Genomic DNA, 27,007 nt, shown 5'->3' with positions numbered 1-27,007 from the left:
GGGGAAGTGATGCCTGCTTAGTAGAAGACTTGATTTCTTCCTCAGTAAACCACCTTGGGTATTTCCTTATATATCATACTCCCTCATGTCTTTTTCTCTTTCATTAATAGTGTAAGAAGTGATTGAAAGTTAAACCCTGCAAAAACAAGGTTTTGTTAAAGTACTGGAATCCCCTGTGGATGCCTATAATCATTAGAAACTGATTACATTAGGTTAGCTTAGGCTTGTAAGTCCTAGATGTGTGCTGTGCTATTTCTTGCTAGGTTTGCTTCTGTTTGCTTTTACGTGGGTGAGTGCCCAAACAAGCAGGTCCACTACCTATAAACTTTCAGTTAAGTAAAGAGAGAGAAGAAGCAACTGGAACCAATAAGCTGGGAAAGTACAGCTTGGGTAAGGTTTTGTTTTCTTCCTCTGGTAAGTGTATGTTCTGTAATACTACATAGAATTAACCAAGATTGCTGGCAACTACAGCTAAAACTGCTGTGGAAAGTTTTCTGCAACCTTTTGAACTTCATTTTACTTCCTTATATCAGGTACTACTGGGGAAAAATTGTATGTATCGTCTGGCTACTAGGATGGAAATACTGTAAAGAGCTGAATAAGATGAGGCTTCTAAAGCTCTGAGCGTGCAGGCTGGTGGTGGTGAAGCTAAATTATTAGACTACTGGTACCACTTGCATTGGAGGGAGAATATAGCTTTGTGCCTACAATGCCAGCTCAAATTCCTTTTTTTTTTGCCAGCTCAAATGCCTGCTGCTAGCAGCATACTGTATGCACAGTCTCTATTTTGACTGTTACAGTCACAGCAGTTGGCTTTATTCTCAGCCTAGGAGCCAGTTCCTTTCAATAAAATCTTGGGGGGGGGACATCTTTCAAGGCAGATTCTGTAACTCTGCGTTCCACGGTAACGTGCCAGTAGCTAATGCAACAAGCAACAATACTCGGATCTTTCCTTAAGGAAATTTTTACAATTGAATTGTGTTGTTGTAGTGTCATTCTCCTTCCTCCCCAGCCCCCTTACTTGGGGACGTGATGAGAAAAGGGATTTTATGATTGCAAACAGATCAGTTTGAGCAAGACAGTAGTGATGGGTGAGGGCAAAGAGCAAGCCTAGATATGAAACCAAAAAATGACTGGTTTTATTGACTATAAAAGTATGGACAGAAGAATGTGCTACTAATAAACAGCTTGCTCAGTTAAATGAGCTTCAACAGGTTTATTATATAAACCAGTGCAGAATTTTGCTCAAGTATCCTTCCCACTCCAAAACCCAAACTTTTTGGCCTTACTTCGATAGTCAAAATAGATCACTGTTAGCTCAGGATTTGGGGCATGTTAATTTTGTCTTGGAGAAGAATTACTCATTTTAGTCACGACAAGATAGCCCATATATATAATTAGATTTGACAAATGTGTTTTCTTAACATTTTGAGCAGCTTCAATTGTCAGAAGGCAGATGTATTAGTTTAGATGCACATATGCAGCATAATGTGGTCATTCACAGAACAAGATTTTTTTTAAGACAAAGTTTAGAGAGAACTGTGCACAGAGAAAGGAAGCAATAGGGCTTTCCATTAGCGTAACTGAAAAGACTTTTATCTAATTAGAACCTTACAGCCATGAAACGCTTACATTTTTAATATGAAATCTGATCTAAAAAAGCAGAACAAATTCTACATTGCCTTATTTTCTGAGTGTGTTCCAAGACAAAGGAAAACTGGTGAGAGGAAGTTTATCTTTATGTAGCCAGGACAGTAAAATGTGGTAACATAATAGTTTGTAAAGTTATTCTTTTCCTGAACTTTAAAAAGGAGCGACCATGAGTGTGAAAGATGCTTTTCAGTGTATGTGGGAAAACTTCTTCAAATAAATCAAACTTTCTTACTGTTGTGAACTATTTGGAAATAGTATCTACTACTCTGCTTTACAAAGCAGTAATATAATCACCACATCATATTCCTACTTGAAATAGTAACATCCAAATATCATTGCCATATATGCAACAGGAATGACTAGAAGCCAAAAAAATGTAAAATCAATAGTGTAAACTAATTTACACAGTGTTTACATACTTCATATCTTCTCTTTGATAAGGAGGTGCTACTGTATCCTTTTCTGTGTTAAACATATTAATGAATGGCAAGCAGGATAGTTGATATGTAAAACACTGGGATATGAACGATGCATCTGAGTGTGTTGCAGAAATATGCAGTAGGAAACACTCTGCAGAATGTACAAGTTGTCTGAAAAGAATATTTTTTTCTTGAAAGTGTCTTTCTACCAAACCGTTTGTCATAAGCGATTGTTGAGGCCAATAATGTAAAGTTTAAAAAAGATCTGCTTATCTTATATAGGCATAAAATTTCCAGAGTTATCATAATTACTGATGCATTTTGGAAGTAATGCGCATCCTCTTGTCTCTAGCCAGCGTCTTTTTCAGGATGAAACTTGAATAAAGAGAGGAGAGGGAGACCCATCTGTGCTTCCTGCAAAATTTTTAATCTGTGACACAGAGATTTGTAGAAAATGTCACAAAGAATTTGACCAGTGGTCTAATCAATGGCATGAAAATGAAGCGTCTGATGATCAGGACTTAAAGGAAAGCCAGTTTTAAAAGTTCTGAACGTGCCAGAATAAGCTTGATTAATGGAGCCAACTCTAATTTTTATATAATTAAAACAAGAATTTGGCCTGATATCTAATACAGTAATTTCATTCTCTCTGTGTGGCTGGAAAGATACTCATTAAGAAACAGCTTCCTCAAGTCTTATTTTTTATCTTCTATGACCATTGGAAAAAGCCAATTACTTGAAGAAAGTATAACTCCTCATTTTGGGGGGTTTTCACATCTTTGATGTACTAGAGTAAGTAAGGTTGTGCTAATTACTATTCTATTAATGTTTATGCTATTATTTTAATTTTCTGCTGATTAATATGATTTTCATGTGCTAATGTCCTTCTGACATGCAAAGGGAAGTAAGATAATACAGCTGATATTGACTTTTTTGTAGAATTTTAGACCAGGTAATACCAATGCACAGTGCATTTGGGGCAAAGGATTCAGCCATCGTTATATTTAAGTACTCAAAATGCTTAAATTACAAGCCTGCTCATACACTGTGGTCCATACAGGCAAAGATGACAGATAAGCACTCTGAAGTGCCATGTATCATAGAATGGTTTGGGTTGGAAGGGACCTTGAAGATCATTTTGTTCCAACCCCCCTGCCACGGGCAGGGACACCTTTCACTAGACCAGGTTGCTCAAATGCCCATCCAACCTGGCTTGGAACACCTCCAGAAATGGAACACCTCCATGACTTTTCAAACAGAATGGAAAGTGGCTTAGCAACTTCACCCGCCAGTTCCCTCAGGATCCACAGAAGGATTTCATCAAGTCCCACGGACTTGTGCACCTTCAGGTTTCTTAGATGGTCTCATACTTGATCTTCAACTACAGTGGGCAGTTCTTCATTCTCGCGGTCTCTGTCTGCCTTCTGCGACTTGGGCGATGTGGCTAGAGCACTTGGTGAAGACTGAGGCAAAAAAAATAATGTTGAGGTGACTTGGTGTACTGACTGGATAACTAGTTTAGAACAACTGAGAATAAGATTGTCATGGTTAGTTTTTGGAATTGGTTATTGCAGAAGTCCTCTTCTAGTTAATTAATCTTCTGCCCGTGGATTTGGGATGGATTTACAGGCAGGTGTTAGAGCATGGAGATTAAAAGAATGCAGTGAGAAGGCAGGTTTAAACAGGAGCAAGAAAGAAGAGGGGAAGTTGAAATACCATATAGGAGATCTTCAGAATGGAGTAAAAGCTGCTATTCTGAAAATGTGTATGTTAATAATGTTCTGGGAATCTAAGGAAAGATGGGAATGAGTGGGATATCAAAGCACATTTTAATCAGTGTACTGCACATACTGGTTTTTTTGAGTGTTCACTTTTGTGTATGTGTGTGTGTGTGTGTTCAGAGTTCCAGTTGCGGAATTTTCCGCTAATCATCTATTTATCTTCTTCTAACTAAAATATAATACACAATACACCAGCACCAATCCTGACCTATACTGACTCATTCTGGTAGTTGTGAATTGTATCCAGGTCTACATTGGTTCAACTATGTATCTCCCTTAAGCAGGGTTAGAGTTAGGAAGGGATTTAAAGATAAATATAGAATCAGTAAAAGTATTTAAGAGTGAGTGATTGCAAGCTCAACTGTCTGAGGCTAACATCCCAGGAAACTTCAGGAATGAATATGTAAAACTGTCATGCATTGACTCTGTTTAGTCTCCATACCTTTTTCTCTGATGTTAAGGGATTAACAATGACTGCCATTGTTTGTGCTTCCATACACGCATGGTTCACATTCCCAGATACATTCACATTTACATACTGGAAACCGCTGAAAACGGATCCAGTGTGTTGCAATAACATGCCTAATGCCAAGATGCTGTTACAGAATTGTAGACCTCAGAGATGCATACCAGTGGGGACTTGGACCTGAAAGCAGACACATATACTCTACCTTTCCACTTGTCAGCCCATGATAAATCAGAAGAGATCTGTAAGTGACTTTAAACATGTTCAGAGATAAAGCTATACAGAAACTAAGATCAGGGTAGCCTACTGTGACAAAGAATGTACAAATAACAGAAGAATAATAATGCCTCGTGCTAAACAGAAGAGTCTGAGATCATGACACTTGTTTCTACCACCTGAGGAATGAAATCCTAGATATATAATTTATTCCCCCCTTCTAAGAATGATGTTTTTTCGTGTAAATGTGCGATGCTAAGAAACTAAAAAAGCGGAGCTTTATTCTTTATTTTAACCATATAACCCTTCTTCAGTACTGCAGCTGATGTAATTGTCCTTATCTATATCTGTGAAGCACCTGCCTCGAAGTTTTTATGCTGTGGTATATCTCAATTAGCATTATTTAAAGGTTAGCTAAAACTATTTATTATTTGATGTAATTTATTTCTACTACCGTGACAGCTACTGTGAGAGTAAAGCAAGATCTCACTGAAATCCCTGGCTGATAATCACTTTTGGCAAGACCAAAAACAAGACTTGAAATCCTCAAAAATAAAGCAGTATCTTATAAAACATGTACTATTAAATGTATACACATTAATAAATACACGTTACACACTAAAAGAGAAGTCCTGTAAATATAAGTTCGTATTTTTCAACCAGAGCAGTAAGGCCAAGTAGGAACGTGACCTAACCCACCCTGCTGTGTATTTAAGTGAATCTTATCCTATGATGTAGGTGATGTGGGGAAAGAAAACATACATATTGGTAAATCCAGTGCTGAAATATCTTTTGTTCACTAAAACTTCTGCTGTGATGCTTAAGAAAGAGAGAAAGCAAAGTACATGAGGTTGTAAGTAGCTGTAGTTTAATTTATTGTCTCACAAAAGCCAGAGGTTTAACATCTGGCATGGATCATTCTTTCCCTCTCATAGTGTGGAATCATCCTCTTCAATATGTATTTTAATGCTTTGTCACGTCTACATTGAAATGCTAGTAAGTTCATGCAGGGAAAAATTTCCAAAGACTTCTAGGTCAGCTTTGAAAATGGAATTTGAGAAACTTAGTCTTATTAAAATGTAGTAGAAGTTATGTTTCTTTAGTAGGCTCTGAATTTTTTCTTAAGCCTACCTCTGAGGATATCTCAGTGGCACGTAGTTTAGTTTGTAAAAATACTCACTGAAGACCCTCTAGACACAAGTATACAGACAGCAATACAGGTGCCAAAGTGGGCTGGGGTCAGCATATGATGAGGAAGCCATGACACCTGTGATTCTGCTGCCCACTGTGCTTAGAGCTTAGTGGGAGCAGCAAGCCCTTCCTGGAAAAGAGGCAAGTTAGCGCCAATCAGCTATTAGTAATGTGTGTTCCCTCTGTGAGAGGTAACCGCTTCCTGCTGTTGCCTTCTGCAGAGTTCCAACCGGTAGGCTTAACCCCTAATTTGGGAAAGAATAATTGCTCTAACAGTCACTGAAAAGCTGTCAGCCCTTGCTTGGGATAGCGCTTCCTGTGCTTTTTGTGTGAAACATTTGCCTTGTAGTCACTGTTCACTTCTACTGCATCTCAGAATTTCCTGTATTAAAAATGGGAGAAAGGAGGCTTAATAACACTTAGCTTGGCTATGGGAAGAAGCTTACGAAGTTTGTTGTAGTAGTGCATCACTGTATTGATTAAGCAGGATGCAGGTAGTATGTGTAACACTACTGTTCTCCAAGAGGAAAGAAGACCTGTTACTGTAGTCTGCAAAGATCAGTAACTCTCCCTTTTACAAAATCATGAAGTAAAGATAATTACCTCCTTTTGCTTCCTTATTTAGTTATTTAAATGTTCAGTGCAAGAAAATTCAGGAGGACATCTGTCTAAGTACAAGATACTGATATAAATAGAGAGACTGGGAAAAGGAGTTGTGAGCCTGTTTCGTTTTCTACTTCAGGAAAACCAGTCAGAACAGGACTGTGCAGGAAAAGCACTGCCATAAGCTCTTGCTGAGGGAGAAATTGGGGCACAGCTCAGCACTGTTTGTTTTCATGTAGGTTTAGATAATAAAACACAGAAGGCTGAAAGGGAGATTTGATTTACTATTGTTCAGAAACCACATTTTCTTAATTCTGCAAGCTTCAGCTGTCCCTACGTTTTTGCAAGGGTTTTAGATTTTTGCTTTTCTTTACATATTTTTCCATCTGTATTTTCTGTTTGGGATATTAAAAGGTTTAGAAGTCTAGAAGAGGAGGAGAAAGTGAGTGGTTTGCAGCAAGGAAGTGGAGTCACTCATTTCATTCATTTCTCTTCTCATTGTTTGGCAGGTGGAAAGCACAGATTTACAGAGCTGAACTGGATCAGCTGAAGAAGTGGGGGAAGAAAAACAAAACAAGTACAGCACCATTGAAAAGAGCTCCAGCTTTATCTAGCAGCATCACCACAGCAACCAGAAAATACAATTAAAAGACAAGAGCTAGAGCAGAGAAGGTGAAAGTGCAGCTCCTTACCTTTGGACAGAAGGCAGCAAAATAATTATGCAGAACAGAAAAGAGTATTTGAAGGATCTAGCCAAACTGTGGCAAAGGGAAGTGTCCCTTCATTAACAGGAATGTGCCACTGTTTATGCACTGAAAAGGGGAGTGCCATGAGACCTACTGAAGAGACTATTTCTGTGGTTGCTTATCTACATGTGTTTGCACCCCTGCTGGGACTGAATTAGGTGGTACAGGCATCTTGGATCATCAGGCATTGGATAGCGACTTTTTTTTTTCCGTTCAAGGTGTACCTGGCACGCGAGCTAAAAGACACCACAGATCTTTGTCTCACTCTTTTTGCGCCTCTGAAAATCTCCAACCTTTCCCTTCTGTAACTGCCTGCTATACCATGGGATGTCGGCAAAGCTCTGAGGAGAAAGAGGCAGCGCGGCGGTCCCGTAGGATTGACCGCCACCTGCGCTCTGAAAGTCAGCGACAACGAAGAGAGATTAAACTCCTCCTCCTGGGTACCAGCAATTCTGGGAAGAGTACTATTGTAAAGCAGATGAAAATCATTCATAGCGGTGGCTTTAACTTGGAGGCTTGCAAAGAATACAAACCTCTAATTATCTACAATGCAATTGACTCCCTCACACGTATCATTCGGGCTCTAGCCACCCTTAAGATAGAATTTCACAATCCTGACAGGGCATATGATGCTGTGCAGCTTTTTGCCCTGACAGGTCCAGCTGAGAGCAAAGGTGAGATTACCCCTGAGCTTCTGGGAGTCATGAAACGGCTCTGGGCAGACCCTGGTGTGCAGGAGTGTTTTTGCCGCTCCAATGAGTATCACCTAGAGGATAATGCTGCATACTACTTAAATGACCTAGAAAGGATTGCAGCACTGGACTACATCCCTACAGTGGAAGATATTCTGCGTTCTCGGGACATGACCACAGGGATTGTAGAAAATAAGTTCACCTTCAAAGAGCTGACTTTCAAAATGGTGGATGTGGGTGGACAGAGATCTGAACGCAAAAAATGGATCCACTGTTTCGAGGGGGTTACAGCAATAATTTTCTGTGTGGAGCTGAGTGGATATGACTTGAAGCTGTATGAAGATAACCAAACAGTAAGTGTGCCTTCTGCTCCTTATTATCTTTCCTTCTCTTCCTTTCCACCAACCCACTATTTGGCCTTTTTTTCTCCCCCATATTCCTACCCTATCAAGGCAGCAATCCCTGAGTTCCCAGCCCCACATGCGATTTCCTTCCTCTCACCCCTAATCTGTAGTAAAATCCCAGAAGCTATGATTCCTTTATTTGGATAGTTTTTCCCTCTTGACAGATTATTTATTTATTTATTTAATGTTACTTTTGGGAAATTGAGGTGCTCTTCACATGACAGCAAGTTTTTTTGGGTTGGGGTTTTTTTTTGGATGGTTTGTTTTTTTTTGTGCGTGGGTGTCTTTTTGCTAAATGTTTGCCTGGTTACTCCCATGTTACTCCAAACATCACTTAAAAAAGTAGACAGTAGTGACATCCTGGTGTATAGGGATGGTTGATTTGGACACCATGTTCCAAGAAATTTTTATACAATGTTTCAAATCTAACTGGATCTCAATAAGTTTACAGAAAGGGATCTTTCAGCCAGGTTTAATGATCTGGTTTTGGCAGTCCTCTATGGAAAAGTATTACTAATCAGCCTTAACTGTTGTTCCTTATCAGACACCGCCCCTCCTCCCCCCCATTTCTGTGTAGTACACACATCTATATTAAAGTTTCTCTACAGAATACCTTAAGTCAAATGTAGTATACTGCACATGTATGCGTAAGAACTGTATCATCTGTGTGACATCCCCTAGTGCTTGTATGGGTGTGACACCACTTTATATGCAGCCGTCTATTTCCTTTTCCCTTTTGCCCTAAAATAATAATTTCAAAGAACCCTTGAAACTCTCATGAGCAATTACTAACTCGTATGGACTTCTTTAAAATGATAAAGTGGGGGAACAGGTTGGGAGAAAGGGGAATTTCCTCCACAAGCAGACTCAGTGAAAGGGAGTACTGAAGCTCTAGATAAGATGTCTGTCGCAGTGCAGATCTCTCTGTTGTGAATTTCCTCTACCCTGAAAAGCTCCACTCACTTCCCTGTCCTGGAGAAGGGGCCAACTGTGACCTTCTTCATTGTTATTTATTTTGTACTGGACTTGCGTAATGTCAGCATAGTTGCATACCTGATTTTTTAATCAAAAATTGTTTATCGAGAGCTCCTGTGTTCTTTAAAGATGCCAACTACATGGTCATGTTTTTGACGATGACTGGAATAACTGCAATGGCTTTAATGCCTAAATGTGAAAGCCTATGAAACATTACACGTTTTATGTAACACATGCCATTCACTAGATCCCTGAGGCAAGGTGAACTACATCGGTATCTGAAACAACTTCAATGCCTTCTATCTAGTCTGCTGTTTATACAGTGTCGCTTATCATAGAATCACAGTGCAGATTAAAATATTGTCAAGTGACCTAGCGGATTCCACAGCTCTGGTGATAGCAGTTTATAGCAACTGAGATGGAGAAACTCCATGAGATGGGACAGATTAAAGAAAGGAATTCCATAGGTGATACTTCTGATGTATTTTCCAGAGTTTGTATTGGAAGTTGACAGCAGTCACTGAGGTAGAGTTGGAGGAAGATGCTAATATTTCCTTCCAAGCTGTATGAAAAATGAACAAACCAAAAAGAAAAAAATATGAGACGCAACCTGTAGAGCAATACTTCCCAGAGCTCTCACCCTTGGCTTTTTGTTTGCTTGTTTGTGCTTACTGCCATGCCTCTCAGTGAAGTCTTGCCTGTTCAAGTTCTGGGTTCTGCAACCAACTCCTTCCCTCCAAACCACTATAAGACAAGATCATCACCGGAGAAAATATGTGAAACTTCCTTCACATCCCATGCATGTAGGAAAGGGGTTCTTTAAGTACTGCTTCATACAATCCTTTGTCGTTATTGGTAGAGCGATGTGAAATTATTTCAACTCATTTTTACTTTTAATTCCTTTGTCAGTATTTGTGGTTGCTAATACAGTTTCTTTACAAAGATTTTTTTTTTATTAGAAGGGAGCTAAGTGGCAAGTTTGAGAAGCAATTATGCTTAGGTTTGAACCAAGACTACAAAATTGTTTCCAAAAATATTCCCTTTGTTTTACAAGCTTGCCTTATATGGTTGACTCCCTTTTGCATGCACTTTCTATGATTCTTCAAGGGAAAAAACTTATGGTCAAGAACATTCACTGAAGCTGAATTTTGATAAAACTTTTCAGAAGAACTTGAATTTTACTGCAAATGAAGTAAGCATTATGAGTACTAAATCTTTTACAAAGATTTTTATTATTAGAAGACAGCTAAGTGACAAGTTTGAGAAGCAGTTATACTAGGTCATGAGAAGTATCAGACCAGAGAAACTTATTTTTAGGGCGGGGGGGGGGGGGGCGTAGGGGCAGAGATTGTTACCTAATTTTTAGTAGCTTTGTCGTGTTTCTTTAGATCTTTCTGTTGTGCATCCATCATTGGCTCCATGTGTCTGAGGCTATTCTATGAGTACAGAATTCTCTCTTAAATGATATTTGCAAAAATATTTCCAATAATCCTTGTTGGCACTGTTTGAATTGGCCCTTTTTTGTTGGTATAGCTTATCACATTTCCCTATTCTCATCTTACGTAGTGATTTTACAGCTTATCTATTTTCTTCTCTGTGCTACACTAACTGATTCACCACTCACTGTCCTACACATGCTCTATTATCTGGATATTCTTGTTTTGGCATTAGTGCCTTCCTGTTGTAATAGATTTCTATATCTGCTTTTTGTTTAGTAACCTCCTCTTGACATGAGAGAAGCATTGCCCCTAATTCTTTCTCTTTGCTTTCAGTGACATTACGAAAAGTGCATCTTATTTATATCTACACCCTGACTGGAAGTTAATTTGTTTCTTGCAATTCTTTTGACTTTTCCTGCCTTGGTCTTCAGATTTAAAAATCAAAAACCACTAGCCCAAAGGGGGGGAAAAAAATAATCAATCTATAAAATTAAATTCTGCAGACATATTTTTATGATCTGTCAAGAAATTTGAGCACAGATGAAATACATGAGAACAGTCATCTTCAAGCTCTCACTTCTGTGGCAAAAAGGAGAGGGACACTAATAGCATTTCAGGGGGAATGTGACTGTATAATCATAAAGAACAGGTTATCTTTGATCCGTCTTTCTTTGGCTGTTACACTTTATCCATACATACATCTGTAATTTTACTGTGTAGAGCATGGCATGTTCCAGGTCTGCTGAATAAACAATACAGTGTTACACAGCACCGATAACTAAACTATGAGAAGTCCCTACACTGGTAGATCACTTGAACTGCAACACTGAGACTGCCACTCATGAAAAAAGCCCTACAAATAACAGCGTTACTGAGTCTAGAATGCCTCCTGGTGTAGTATCTATGGTGAAGAGAACTATTAAATGAAACTAATCTACTGTCAAACATAACTTACTGCTTGACAGAGAGCGTAAGCATCTGCTTGATTTATAAACTGCAAAAGTTGAGCAAGGATCTATATGCATATGACTTCTGTACTTCCTGTTGACAGCAGTGGATAAATGCTATGCATAAGCTCTGTCTTTATTAAGATGAGATAAAATAATGACTGGCAGATATGGTAAAAATTGAGGGGAAGAATGAGCTAGCTCTGCATACTGGTAGGTCCCAAATATAGCTAACTCGTGAAGTCTGTTCAGGGGGAGAGTATTGCAGTGACACCAATGAACAGAAGGGCGAACAAAATGTCCAAACTATCAGTTGCCCTGGACAATTTTTCCTTTGTGCATAATATTAAGAGACAAAATAAATTAAACTTTGTACTGCCTGGAAACAAATGAGAGAAGGGTAAGACAGAATTTTCTGGGGCCTTTGTCTTTCTCCTGGTACGCTTTATTCTGGATGACGCCATGTGCAGAGACAAAATCGCCTGAGTTAACACCTTGCAGATCTGGCCAAACAGATATTTTGACTTGTCTGTTCGAAATATGTGATATTTAGCTGATCACTAAAGAGCAAAGCAGTGAAAACTATAATTCTTCACTTCTTTCCCCGCCCCCCACCTGGTGCGTTTTCCTTTGTCACTCTCGATAACAATATTTTTCCTGCTTATCTAGGGTTATCTGCAAATGTGATCTGTGTCTGTTTTCATTTCCACAATGTCTTACACATTTTTTTTCTGCCTAACATGTAATAAATATAGCTTTATCTTTCCATGCGCATAGTTAGGATGACTCAACTGTGTAACAGCTGCCTTTCTTTTGACACAGTTGCAAAACTGGTTTGTACAATACCTTGGAATGCTATGGATTTATTATAAGATTATTAATCCTGACCAGCACTCTGAGAAGGTTGCCTTAGCTTTTTATATCCCCATGCTGATTTCTTCTCTATTATATCAAATAAATGACTTGGCTTAGTTTTCACGGTCCTTAGCGGCTCATTGACCCATTCTATCTTTGATTACATAATAAGATGTCATCTGTGGCCTTTGATAATGTTAAATTATCAAGTGATCTTTTTTCTGCCTTCTCACATGTTCTATCCTGCACTTAGGAGTTGCCTGTTAATATCTAAATGTCTCATCTTTATTTAAATTTCTCCTTAAATTAATGTGTGCTAGAGAATGTTAAACTTCTGCCTCTCATGCTGAAAAGTAGTCTTGCAGTTTCTTTGTGAGTCTCCCTATCTGTCTGTCTGTATGCGCTCTGTTTTGTGTTTTAAACCTGCTATGCATTCTGATGGATATTTTTCAGTTTTCTTATACGGTGTATGGCTGCAACAGGGTTCTAGACCATTATTATTCTATCTTTGAAAAATCTTTCTAAAGTAAATAATGAAATGAGTTAAACGTGAATGTATGATTGAGAATTCCTGAGGTCAGTAGTTGCAACAGATTCATATGCTGCAGGAGGTACCAAGCAAAGGCTGTACACGTCTGCTTTTTCTAAAAATGACACTAGTTTAATAATTTTATAAATATGAATGCTAAGGGAAAACTACTTGCATGTAACTTAAGGTTTAGATAACTTTTATTCTCTTTCTTACAGCCATTGCAAGTGAATGGAGAAATTTTAGGCTTTTTGGAGGCTTTTTTTTTTTTTGGTATAGCATCTTGTTAAAAGGAAGATGCAGGTGAAAAACACGAAATACTGCAGCAAACAGTTCAGACTGCAATGAGCCTCATGCAAAACAATTCACTGGGGTCATAATGGAAACTCTCAATTATCTAACAATAATTTACCTGGAGAGCCTTCTGTTATGCTAATTGTATGAATTTTGAAGAGAAATCCTGTTTCTGCCAGGAAATTTATCAAGTACACAAAACATTTAATTTTTTTTCTGAAACCAAATACTTAAGGAGCTTATTTGTCTTTCCTGATACTTCAGCTTTTTGAAAGTACAGTGTATTAAAACTCCTTTCTGGCATGCATCTGTTTTCCTGCAATACTAATAACAGTCAGGATAGAAGGGAAATTGTGATACATTTTATACACAGCCCTCTTGGTACCTGTTAGTATCAGTGTTAAAAAACCCCATATCATCAAACATCTTTCTGACAAACTAAGCCTCTTGGGAATCTGAGAAAAAGATTGACCTAAACCGTTCAGGTGCTCTCGTTTTTTATGAAGCCTTTCCATTTCAAGATATTTCATAGAGAACTCTGTGTGGGAGCAAAGCCTAGATGACATCAGCATTCATGTGTGTAATCTTTCAGCACTGCAAATGGAATTCTAGCATTGCCTTTTTTTCACTTAAATAATATATATATTCCCTTACCAAAGTTTAATTTTATATAGCGATATATCAAGTTGCCAGCCTGAAGACTTGTATCCAAGCATATATCTTCTACATTATGTAAATATTAGTAAAATAATGAATACACGTAGAAGAGAATGATCAATCAACTCCCAGTTTGCAGTTATTTTTACTATATATTATTCTAGGTCTGAAGGTTTATTTCTGGTTACATTGTTCACTATAATTGTATGCTTCTGATATGGATATCCACACATAGAACATATGGGACCGTAATTTTCTGTATTTCGGACTTGTTGCCGTCCCTTGAACTTTATATTCTATGTAACTTCAGATACTAACAGTAACTTCATACATAAACTATTCTGCCTATGTTTACTAAATTACTTCCTTTAATTGCAAAAATAAAAAGTTCACAAATATGATAATGCTTTACACTGTGGAGTATAAAAAATATACTCACTCTAATGACATTGTTTGATTGGATGAAGATGCCAGTATCAGATGGTAAAAGCCTGAGAAGTTTTGCTGTGAGGCTTATCTATTTAATGTTGATAGACTAATTCCTAAGACAAAGCTGTATTAAAACTTGAAGATAACACTGTAGAGCAGTGGGCTTAATTAAAAAAATTCAGAGAGAAAACAACAGGAAGACTTTTACCTATTTTGGAAATACATGGCATGAAAGTAGTGCTGTATTACTGCAGCATTCCCGCAATGGACCTACTGAGTAGTATTCATCTGCTTTGGTATCTAATATTGGTTGTCAGACTTGCGTCTCAATTAGATGACTAAATTTCCCTGCATATCTAGGTAACTGCAGGGAAAGGCTCAAATCAGCCTATGAAAAATGCCTGAAAGATGATATAACTATCTTTTTTGGTCTTTGTGACTGGCTGTATTCAAAACTCCTAGACTAGGTAAGGTGGTTTACGGTGATTTTTAAATTAATTCAGAGCATGACAGTACAGAGGTAAATAAAATGCTAAGACATCAGGAGTGGCAGAATACTCTTAAATATCCCATAACTTTCAGGCTCAGAATAGCCTTTAGGTGGAGAGATATGGGTACTGACAGATAAATAAGCAGAACTTACAGTAAAAATCTCAGTTATTCAGTAACACTACCATCCTCCAAACTATAAAAGAAGGGGGGGGAAAAAAAACCCAACCCCCAAACAAAACCCCAAACCTAATTCCAGTAATGCCGATCAATCTAGTGTGTAGGTAAAACTTGCTTTTAGTTACAGGGTTAAACGAGCCACTGGAGTAGTATATATGGGCACAAGACACCTGTCAAGCACTCGGAGAATTGTAATGAGTCAGTAGCAAAGCCACTGACATTGTCCAGTGAACTTAGTCAATATGTGCAGAAAGCACCTCCTATACACATCAGTTTCATGGGCAAAGTTGATCATACAAACTGTAGCATCTATTTGATAAAGAATCAATTTGTGAAGGAAGGGAACTGAATTTCTCAGCCTCTCTCAACTGGGTTGGAAAGTCATGATCATCTTCCCAAGTATATTGTCATAGAAAAGATAAAAGTGCCATTAGAGCACTTCTTATAATAAGGCAAATACCGGAGTTAGAAGGGGAATACACCAGAGCGATACAAGGTTCTCCTGCAGCAAATTGCCATCTTTACATGATACTCTCTAGATAACTTTATTGAATATTACTTGCTTAAAAGGAAATTCTTTGTTTGTCCTTGTAGAACCTCTTGAACAGTAAGGAATGCCACAAATTTTTAGGGCTGTGAGGCATACATGACAAGCATGGCCTAGCCTTTTAGAAAATATGCTTCTTGGACATTTAAAGCTTTAAACTTCAGAGGAACAACTATCCATCATACACCATTCAATACAAAGTTGAAAATAACTTTTCAAGAACACTGGCCCGTAATGAGACCATGATGGAACAATGTGATTAATTTACTGGGTGCGTTAGCTTTTTCCAGTTAACATCATACAAACATGCAAAAAATATTTTCTGTGCTTAGAGAAAACAATTACCAAAACATGCATTAAGAGGGCATTTTGTTATCAAAATTACCTCTTTTTAAAATACTACTAGGTAATTTTCAAGAAATGGTTTGTAATCAGTATTAGGTATAAATATTTTGCCAAGTAAAATACGTGTATTTTCTGAGATTTCCTGCTATGCAAAGCTACATGGACATATATTTTAAGCGTGAATGGTCAGAAATATCTCTGCTGAGAAAAAGTTGTACTTCCTGAATTAAAGTGAAAATTTGAGGAAATTAATTAGACTCTCTGAAATTTAATGCATATGAAGTTGAGTGGCATAGTTCAGACAACTGCAGTTTCCAATCAGTTTTTACTTCTGTTTGATAAAAAATAGGCTTCTTATGCAAACTTTGCAATAATTTAAACATAACTCTTAAAAGACATATTATGAGAAACATTAATAATATATATGTAGTTTGGAAATTCACTTGACTGTATTGTAGATTGTAAGGAGCCAAGATCCCTCTGAAACCCAATGCCAGGAATAGACTAATGAGGGTTATGTTCAGAACACTTCTAGAATCCATCAAGTGGGTAGAGAAGTGTTGGTATCATCTCTCGTAATACTGTATGTTGTCTACTTAATAATTACAGGGAATAGGAACATGTAAATTAAAAAAAAGGTAGAAAAATTGCATCTTGGTCTGGAAAAGCAGCTACGTCTGGTTATTTCTGCAACTGTTCTGAACAAAAAAGTAGACAAAAAGCTGTAAGAACTCGCTGTGGTATGCCAACCCTGGAGAAAGCAGTGGATTCTAATTAGCCTTAAAAATTAGCAGAGATACTGGAACAAAGAAGGAGGATCCTTAATACAGCTTCAGAGTGAGTTCTGGTGGTGGTGCATTTTTCAGAACTTTGTTGCGTTATTACAAGTCCATATTTTAGGTAAATATATTCTTCTATAATTCCACCCCCACATCCCCCAGTAACACAAGTGTAATTTGGCATACACCTCAGTTTTCTATACTGTTGGGATGGCAATCTAAAAACCCTCCAGGTTGTTAGAACACTTCTTCAGTATGTATTCCCAATATGTATTTTTCAGCGTATCCAAAATCCTCGCTGACTCACGAGACAGCTGGCTTTGTTTGAGAACATAAAAAACATACCTAATGGGAATTTATTCACATGCCTTACTCCTAATGTGTGAATTTAAAAGGCTCCCTAGCTTAGAAGTACAGAGATATCAGACATAGCTCTTCGATGTGTGAATATAGAAAGACACTGCATCCTGAAATGGAGGCTGATAGAATTTTTCTGGTTACTGTTATTTGGTGGAGTTGCTCCTTTACTGTTTAGGGAGCAAGAAACCAAAAAGTTGATCTGAAATTTTACTCCTGAAATGCCATAGCACTTATTGTTCTTGCTCGCTAGCGAGCAAATATCTCCTATAATGTTCACCTACTAAAACTATCTAGTTTGGAAGTTAGTAACAGAAGAACTGGTAAATTATATGACAAGCTTTAGTGAAGAAAATTGCGTAGCATGAAATGAAAAAATAGGAAGTGGTCTTGAATACCAAAAGCCCTACAAGGTTTGACAGGATTTGGTAACAAAGAGAAACCAAAACAGTGAAATAGTATAGCAGGCAAAATCATCTATGAAATCTAAAAATACAAAGTACCCATTTTTGAAAAGCACAAGGTGAATAGCAAATACTTAATCATTTTGAAGGTATTACTAATAACATCACATTACTTGTAATCATGTTTAAAATAGTTTTCAAGAACAGCTGTTGTTTGATGTGTGCAAAGGTCAAAAAACTGGGAGAAACTAGTAACTTAGACTAGAATATGCAGAAAAATATGGTTCTTACAGAGGAAAGTCACACTTTCTGAAGTTGATAGCTTGGGGGGGTTGGTTGGTTGTTGGTTTTAGTGTGGTTTTTTGTTTATTTTTTGGTGGTTCTGTGTTTTCGGTTTGGGGGTTTTTTTGTTTGTTTGGGTTGGTGGTTTGGTTTTGGTTTGAGTTTTGTTTTTTTTTTTTTTTTTTTTTTTAAGAAATGAGGAAGCATGCTAGGAGATGAATCTCAATACTGAAACCATTTTACTTTGGAAAAAAGATTTTGGCAAAGACTGTCTGAGAGAAGCTAGGCTGCTGTGGCTTTGCCCTGCAATAGAGAAGGCTTGTCCTGAACAAGCAGCTGATAAAAGGTGGGAGGAGTAGGAACTGATGGACAATTCTTTCAGTGTAAGGAGACAGAAGAGGAGCAATAGATGCTCAGCAACTTAACACTGTTTAACGTATTCCTGAATGATATTAAAAAGGTGCTGTTCAGTCTGAACCACTACTGATATTTTCAGTAGGATTTTTACTGGTATTTATTCTTCTATGCTATGCATTAAGAAGAAATATCCCCTTTTCTCATGCTGAAAGACTAGATCCTTGGATAAGTTTATCTTACATACCACTATTGTCCTTGGAGATGGTGCCTTGCATAAGGAATGGTTTGGTTTTCTGCATCCATTTCTCCACTTTTAATAGTTCTTTTGGATCTTGTTAATACGGAAGCATGAATGTCAGCTATCTGCCATGACTCTGGTGTGTACGCTTTTAGAATTTTAGGTAGAAATTTTTAAAATATTTTTAAGAAATAATTAACTTGATTTAATTTTACGGGCAGAAGAACAATGGTAATATGAATAATGACAGAAAAAATAATTGGAAGAGATCTAAATACTACTAATAAGTAATCTCTGTTTTTAGGGGAATGTAATCAAATGATGCTTTATAAGAACACCAACCTTAACACTAGGTCAAAAATTGTCAAAAGATATGTTCCTGGATACTTGATCAACTCCACTATCAACTCCACTTAACAAACAGAATTTTTCTAAAAATTTATTGTTGTGGTAGGATTAATAAGAGAATTCTATCTATTTGTACAAAAATATACCTGTTTTCAATTTTCTCCTTTTTTTATCATTTCTTTTCTATAAAATATGTATTCATGTTCTTGAAAATCTTTTAGATAAATATTTTAAATACTTTTGACTTTCTCACTATTGCCTAGTGTCTTTCAGTGTGGTATTTAAGAATCTTATCTCTGCTATCATCTTGAACAAAAGGTTAAGGTATTCTGTCTTATCTTAAAGTTATTTCGTTTTTTCAGTAGCACAGAAGCTTCTCACTTGCATAAAGCAAAGAGAATTCCTTGCAGTTGATTCATTCTCCTTTCTTTCATGGCACTCAGTGCAGCCTATAGTTAAGCCTCAAGCAACATTCTTCTACTGCTGTATAAAGGATCTATTACATGTATAGTGCATTCTGGACGTGTGCTGAAGGCATTTAGTGGACATCTGCAGCATAGGCATCCTCTTTGTGCACAGTTGCACAGTGCCATGTCTGGACAGAGGAGGTGAGGCTAGAGGATAAAAGAAAGTTCATGGTAGTTGGCTGCTGCCACCTCCAGAAGGACTTGGAGCTGAGCAGCTGCAGGTCAAATGAATTATCTTGTCAGGTCAACATTGTCCATGAGCATTCTTTTCTGTGGAGTGCTACAAGACTGGCTTTGGGCCTTTACTCCTCTTGATCGTGTTCTCTTTTTTCAATTTTACTACTAAGTCTATCTACTGCCTTTTATACTAGTATAGGATATTTATACCAATAACTTTTTATGCTAAATAATTCAAAATTAACAACATGAATACAGTTAACACACTCATTGCTGTCTCTATTTGCTTTCAAAACCATTTGGTGGCTATACTACTAGAATATTCTAGCTGAATTGGACAGCATTAGTAAAAGGAGGCCATCTTAGTCCCCCGACAGAAACCTGACAATGTAAGAAAATGTGAGTATTTGTTATACATGCTGGAAGGGTGGTGTTGTGTGGTTTTTTTAATCTATAAAGTTTTGCAAATACAAATATTTGACCACTGAAACATATCTGGTAATATTCTCATAGGGGTAGTCTGAAGTGGCACTCAGTCTGGACTAAAGCCTTTTCAAGTACAACTTTTTTTGTGTTCTTTTTTGCATTGAGAATGTTCTGTGGATGCAAAACCTCATCCCAACTTGAACCTCATTTTGCTTGAGTTTCCTTTGTAAGGATCATAAGTGGATCTTATCTCTGTCATTCTGCAAAATCCCTGAATCGAATTACTTATAATTCTAATTCTGCTATATTATGGTCTTTCTCCTGGCTGGTGTTTATGGTAGGTTTTAATGTAGTGTTATCTGTGAGTATAGTTACTCTTTCTGTCATTAACTAAGATATTAAATAATTTGGACATTGAACAGATCCCTGTAGAATCTGCCTATACACTTGCATATATTTAGTATTTTGCATTTGTTGCTGTTGTTTTATTGCTCTTTCAGCCATTTTCAATAGGTGGAATAATCTTCATAGTCAGGGGCTTATTCTTTATGCAGGGTCTCCACATAACAAGGGAGGAAAAACAGCATAAAACCTGAAGAATTTGGCAAATACAATACCTGTGACACTTTCAAATGACTTGCATAAAATTATGTAACACACTGGGCACAGAAAGAGGAATGCACAGTTCACCTGATTCAAAGGCATATGGGTAGAGCCAGGATGTAGAGACTTCCTGGAAAGTCATCCCTAGTAACAATTCAGTATATGATAGATAGGGTTACAAACTCCATCAGAGTTCAGGCTGTATTATTTGGCTGCCAGTGAGTGAGCTTCAGCACACTGGATCATCAGAAAACGATTCTGCCACATTATTTACCCTGTTCTGCTAGCTCCTGTAGCTTACTGAACAACTACTCCTTGGTAACCTAGGGGAATGTTCTGGGGATCCTGGGCACTGGCAGTGTGTTCTGCTGTCCCTATCTTAAGTATTATCATATCTATAGAAATGATTTTCTACTGTACTGTTAGGAACTGTAAGACTACACTTACACGAATCAGAGTTAAGGTAAAAACAAATAGTTATTTGTAAAACTGGAAAATAGACAACAATGTTTGGAAGATGTTACTGAACCTTGTTTGAGACCAGGGTTAAAATTAACTAAATTGGTTTCTTTCCTAATTTCAAGTCCTCCTATCACCTGATCTTTATTATATACAATATAAAATTTTGACTCTTCAAGAGACATGACAGGTGGTTTATCAAAGAATACAATGTAATCACATTTTTGTACATTCAGATCATGCCACAAAATGAGAACTTGGTCAAGCAAATTAACCATCAAAACACAACAAGATAATATGAGCTCATATCTCAAATTCAGGAAACCACTTAAGTTTTGGGCTACATTAAATTAAAAATGATTTTCTTTAATGTCATGAATTTGAAGGCATTTAACAACGCACAGTAAGAAGAGCAACATTTTCACAATTAAATGAAAGTAAGAGCAAGGAGTACTGGAAGCAAACTAACCCTGAATATCACAGCACTAATTGCGGTAGGTGTGTTTATTAAGGCCTGCATCACCTTGAAATTGTTGATGTGCATATAAGCCATTTGCATATTCATGCCCATTGCAGGTGGTACTGCAACTATGCTAGAGTAATATGATGAGCAGTGTTAGTGCTTTTGTTTGTGTGAACTCAAAATTCCTTACGTTTCTTACAGTATCATCACTTTTTTTGTTTGATGTATGTGGTTTTTCTACATTGGCTCTTCAAGAGTAGGTTCTTTTGAACAGAAGTCGGATGCTAGGAAGAGAAATCACACGCAAATAAAAATATTTTTATGCTTGCATTACAGCGTTGCCATTCCAGCAGTTTTAACTAAAAATTAATGGTGTCTAATACAGAGAACACTTAGCTAACTGCCATTTTTCTGGCAGAGTGACAAAGCTTTTACGGGACCTTTAATTTCTTTGAAGATACTATTAGACATTTCAGTATCTTGTTGACTCATTATCATATAGTGCACATAGAAAGATTTTAGAGTTGTAACAGCTTGGTCTAGGAAAATATCAACTCGATATTCAATAGTGGTCAAAAAAGCAAGCAAGATTAGGAAAGGACTAAGGAAAAATCAAAAAATAGTATAAAATGCAAAGCACGTCTGCTTTCAGAATGCTATCTAAATTCTTGTTCTCCCATTTTGAAGAAAATGTATTTGAATTAGAGCAAGCATGACCTAAAGTACAGAATATTTTCAATAAAAATAACAAATAATAGATGGGGACCTTTTCCCCCAGAAAAAAAAGAAAGATGAGCAGGGCAATATGATGAGCTTATAAAGTGACAACCAGCTTACTGAAAATTGATTACTAATCATTATCTATTGTCTCTTTTAAGAACAAAGGATATTGAATTATATTATTAGCTAAGATCCTTAGAACAAGGTAAAGGAAGCACAGGTTCACACAATATATAGTGAAATTGTGAGGCTTGCTGCCTGAGTATGTCGTGGTGCCAAAACTCTGCACAAGTGTAGAAGGAATAGAAAAATGTATAAAAGAAAAATATGTCAGGATATGCTTTTGACTTAGAAATTCTGAGTTCAGATCTTGAGAAGCAGGGATAAAATACTAGGGAAGTATTTGTGTTTCCCCAGATCTTAATTTTCTTCCCCTCCCCAAATTATCTATTATTAGCCAGTGTAAGACATGACATTTTTGGTTAGATGGATCTTTGTCTTGGATTAAAAGTAATGGATGAGACAGTATATGCATGTGCCATGGATTTATTTTTTTATATTGTGTGCTGCAAAGACTGAATACTTAAGCCTGCTTCTTGGGATAGATTTTTTGAGTATCAAAATGCATTTTTTAAAGCTATTAATAGGCTTAGTTAAATTTTGAACCTGTCAACCAATGACAGTGTCCCCTGATTATACTTCAAAATTAGCAGATGATGAATAACTCCTCTACTCCAATTAATTCAGCTCTCTAACTCCTGTCACTTATTTTTTAGATATTTAATCTTGATACTGTCCTTTCTTTCCATTATTAAACTGATTGAAACAACTTGCTTTCAAAATACACAGTCCGGTCATTCTCTGTGTACTTTTCCTCATTATTTACCAATTGGTCATATTTTACTTTATAAATAGGAACCAACAACTAACCATTTATCATCAGTAGAAATAAATTATTGATAATAGTTTAACACAATTGAGCATAAAATCCATGTAATAGAAGTAGCATCTTTTAGAAGCAAGCAACCTTCAGTCCTTCAGTCCATCAGTTATGGGGAAAAAGGTTATGACTACAGTAATTTCATAGAATAACATGATGGTATGTCATACATATGCTACATTTACTTCAGGACAGCCTGGCTCTGAGCATTTTTTTTTTTTTTTAAGAACCCCTTCAGTTTAACAACCTTATGTTCTCTTCTTCTGCTGTTTCCCTGGCAACATGGCATGGTGGAGTGTCATATTAGTTGACAATGAGCTTTGCTTCAGCTGTGTCCTGCCAAAGCTAGCAGTGTTTCTAGCAATCTGAGTGTTCTCACTGCAACTATGACATAACACTGAGAGTTTCTTTCCATTAATATTTGCCAAAATCAGTTGGAATTACATAGATGTAAATGTTTATACAGTAGTGCCCTGATAATACTGGCTCAGGATGTCATTGGACTTGTCAGAGTAGTCTAATTTTTACAATGCATTTTAGTATTAGGTGTAGTCCAATAGTATGAGTTCTGGCAGTGATACAACAAGGGATGGTTCTAATAGTAGCTTGCATTGTGCCTTTGCTGTTCTTCACAGATCAAATGAAAGCAATAATTAGAAATAAATAAATAAAACCCCAATAAACCATACATGGAAAAAGGAAAACAATCAAAATGAATTGGAAATGTGAGAGGTTAATAAAGGAGGTTAAAGATATGTTAAAAAAAAATAAAATCAAAGGCTGACAAAACTAAATGCAGTGTGGCTGTGCCTAAAATGTCCCGGAGGCAGTGTTCTGCAGAGCATCTGGCTGTCATTGCTATCCAGAAATCCAGACTGAGACTTACAGCATTTAAAAAGGTTTCAAAAGGTTAATTCATTTTGTTTAGCTAAAAAGATTGCTAAGCACCTGCTTAGCATATAAGTACCTGAATGAGGAAAAAATGCTCAATATTTAAATAATCTAATGGAGAAAGGCAAAATAAGAACAAATGGCTAGAAGCTAGGTCAGATAAATACCAACTTGAATTTTTTCTTTGTTTTTTAATTGTATTTTTTTCAGCTAGGAGGCTGAACCAGTTGAAACAGGTTTTCTGGAAGATAGAATTTAGTCAAGCAGCCATCAACAGCTACAAATGACTAGGCTTAGAACAGGGAAAATACAATAGATGGAAATGACCATAGATGTGATAAATGGAAGTTACACCAAAAGATCTAATGATCATATAGTCTCAGTTTAATATTTATTTATGCAGAGATGAAATAAAAGTCTGAACTATAGCCTTGTTATGTTACAAATTAAATAATGCACTTCTGCTAAATCCTTCCATTTTAAGATCTCCCATCTTTATAAAGGGATTCTCTGTGTGGTTTTTTTTTTTTTTCTTTTTTTTTGAAACAGCATAGCATATGGAAAGCAGAATAACATGCATTTGGCAAAATGCATATTGAATGTATATATCAACTTATATGAGCCTGTTGAGACCATCTATAAGATCACCACTTAGGAACAAAGGGAGGTCTCATTCTCTCCCTCCTGCTTGTTCAACTCTTCGGTCAACTACTGCTACCTCTGCTGCATGCTTCTACCTCATTACTTGTGCAAGCCCTGCTGTTCTTTGGGCCCTTTGCTAAACAGATAAAAGTTACTGGATATTTTCTGATGGGTTTGTATTTCAGTGTTGTTGATTTTCTGCTGGAATGCTGAGTATATTACTCATAGAGGAGTCCAGTGAGTTCCAGATCTGTGTAAGGCAAACAGTAGGATCCCATGTCCAGAAGCAGAGGAAAATGAAAAGGTAGATAAGTTAGACTTCCCCATTTTGATTTATCAACTGATTTATCAAGAGCAGCTAAAGTCATCCTATATAACTAAACCTTACTATAAGATTTGTTGTGTGTTATTTGGGAAAGAAAAGTAGGGAAGAGATACGCTTTGTATTGTAGTTACAGGGAAGACATCGCAAACCTCTGTATCTGCATTTGACTGAATGCTAGGTTTTATGAGCTACTCAGGGCATTATCACCAGATGGTAAGTATTAATGTTACCCACTGCTTTTTATTTTCTTCTGTAAAAGTCAGCATAGGTCAGTAGCATATGAATAATTTCTTCTCTAAATGCAATCACTTCAAATACTAGAATCATAGGGGGTTTTGTGACAGAAATTAGATTCTCAGTCAATTTCTGCTATATTTTTTCAGGGATGAAACAGATCAATGATACACGGTAGGATGGACTTAAATTTAATTCTTACTCCTATTCTTGCCTTCTCCCTCATTCCAGTATTTATTAGCAGCTGCTTTTTGACGCTCTTTTTAATGTGATAGTGTTTATCAGTGAATTATTCACTATCTTAGAAGATGTGAGAACAACAGTTCAAAGATAAGGAATGAAAAGCTTGCGCTTGATAGAAAGATAAGGGAAATTGTCAGAAATGCCGAACTTCATAAACTCCCAAAGGAGATGCTAGAATAACTAACTATAATTTTTTTACAAGTGGATTAGAAAAATAATTAACAAAGAATGGTTTAGTAAACAGTCCTGCAAAATGTACAATTAGATGATGAAAATAATAATATTTATATCATCATATATGTGGCTTAAAATTTGAAGTCTTTGTTTTACTGGGGAATAAGTACTGGGAAATTCTATAGAATTCCGTTAGATTGTATTGTAGATGCTGATTTCATTTTAATAACAATATTCTTCAAATAACAAAGTGAATGAGAATATTATTACCACTGATTTTAATATGAGCAAAGCCAGGCTGCAGATTTTAATTCTTTGTACTTTGCTTTTCTGATTAATGCTTCTATACTTCTGTGCTCTTTGTGTTCATTATTTGCTGTGAGGAAATTGCTGATTTTTATTAGTACTCATTTTCCTTATTAATCCTGCACATTCTTATTAATCCTGTACATTCTCAATTGTTTCCTTCATTGGTAAATAGATCCTGGATGATATATTGTTTTCTGATTCATAAAGTTGACTTTCCTATTTAGGAACCAGTTTTATATGCATTTTGTTGTATTGCTCAATGTATAGGCACAATATAGATAGGGAAACTCTTGTACGATATGAGAAGGTGCAGACTTGCAGGATAGTGGTTTAAGCTGAAGCAGGGTGTAAGATAAATTGAAGGCGAAATTGAACTGTCACATAATTCCAGGGGAAACACTGGAGCCATCAGCTGTAAACATACTTACAAAGAGAACATATAACCTAAGTGCAAGTTTGCTGCACTTTGAAAGTAGAGAAAACAGCTTCGCAGAAAAGTACATTGAAATAAGCCTATCAACTCACAATCTTAGCACGTATCATTTCTATGTAGAGAAGTCTCTATTTCTGGTGATCTACATATCATTCCCTCAGCCCCTTCTTTTTCGCTTCCTATATTCTTCTCAAAATCCTGTTCCATTGAACATTTTCATTATAGCTTACTGGCTTTTTGAATAGTTTTCTTGTATGCAACAAACTTCTACAACCAATTTCTGTACAGTCCATTAGGCAAAGCTTATATAAATCTGCAACCGATATTGCACTCTTCCAGTTACAGAAATCATATCAGATACCACAAGTTTCTTCTAAAACATCATCTTCTAATAAGGCAGTTTGATTTAAAATCAAACTGGAATTTCTAAGTATATGGCCAATTTCAATTGCTATTTTTCCTGTATTTTTTGCTTTTCTTTTGGATGATTGATACTTTTTCATAGTAACTGAGCTCCTTTCAAATGATTTAATGCTTTTAAAGTGCACTTAAAAAAGCATTAGCCTGTGAAGAAATTTAGAACAGGCTTAATATAGCATATCAGTTTTTCTTGTTCACTGATTAATTGAAATAGGATGATGCCTTCAGTTAGAATGGTGTGAATTGTCGATCTGTTCTGCTGCCTATCTATTCAGAAGAAACAATACAAAATAATGTTTGAAAATAATGTTTTGGGAGATTTTCCTATTCTACATCCTTTAACAGTCTTGATTGATTTCTATAAAATAATGCTCATAGCAAAAGCAATGAATTTAGTTTTCTAAAACAGATTAGGAAAGGATAATAATAACTCACTGTAAAAGCCTCATTAGAGTTCTA

At 36.6% G+C, this 27,007-nt stretch overlaps 2 protein-coding genes across 2 annotated transcripts in view; one reads left to right on the top strand and one right to left on the bottom strand.

The window, feature by feature from the left end:
• RSPH14 (radial spoke head 14 homolog (Chlamydomonas)) overlaps window positions 1–27,007 on the bottom strand; it is a 98,769-nt gene that overhangs the window by 34,165 nt on the left and 37,597 nt on the right. The gene's annotated exons all lie outside the window — the stretch shown is intronic.
• Window positions 7,065–27,007, top strand: part of GNAZ (guanine nucleotide binding protein (G protein), alpha z polypeptide) — a 47,572-nt gene continuing 27,629 nt past the window's right edge. The window contains exon 1 of the mRNA XM_009888561.1: window positions 7,065–8,120. Within this exon, the coding sequence (XP_009886863.1) occupies window positions 7,398–8,120 (723 nt within the window). The 5' untranslated portion in view covers window positions 7,065–7,397. The remainder of the gene's footprint in view (window positions 8,121–27,007) is intronic.

The sequence above is a fragment of the Charadrius vociferus genome, unplaced genomic scaffold, assembly GCF_000708025.1.
Source record: "Charadrius vociferus isolate BGI_N301 unplaced genomic scaffold, ASM70802v2 scaffold917, whole genome shotgun sequence".
In the NCBI taxonomy this organism is placed as follows: Eukaryota; Metazoa; Chordata; class Aves; order Charadriiformes; family Charadriidae; genus Charadrius; species Charadrius vociferus.
Note: the sequence above shows the minus strand (reverse complement) of the source record. Positions and strands in the feature narration are given on the sequence as shown.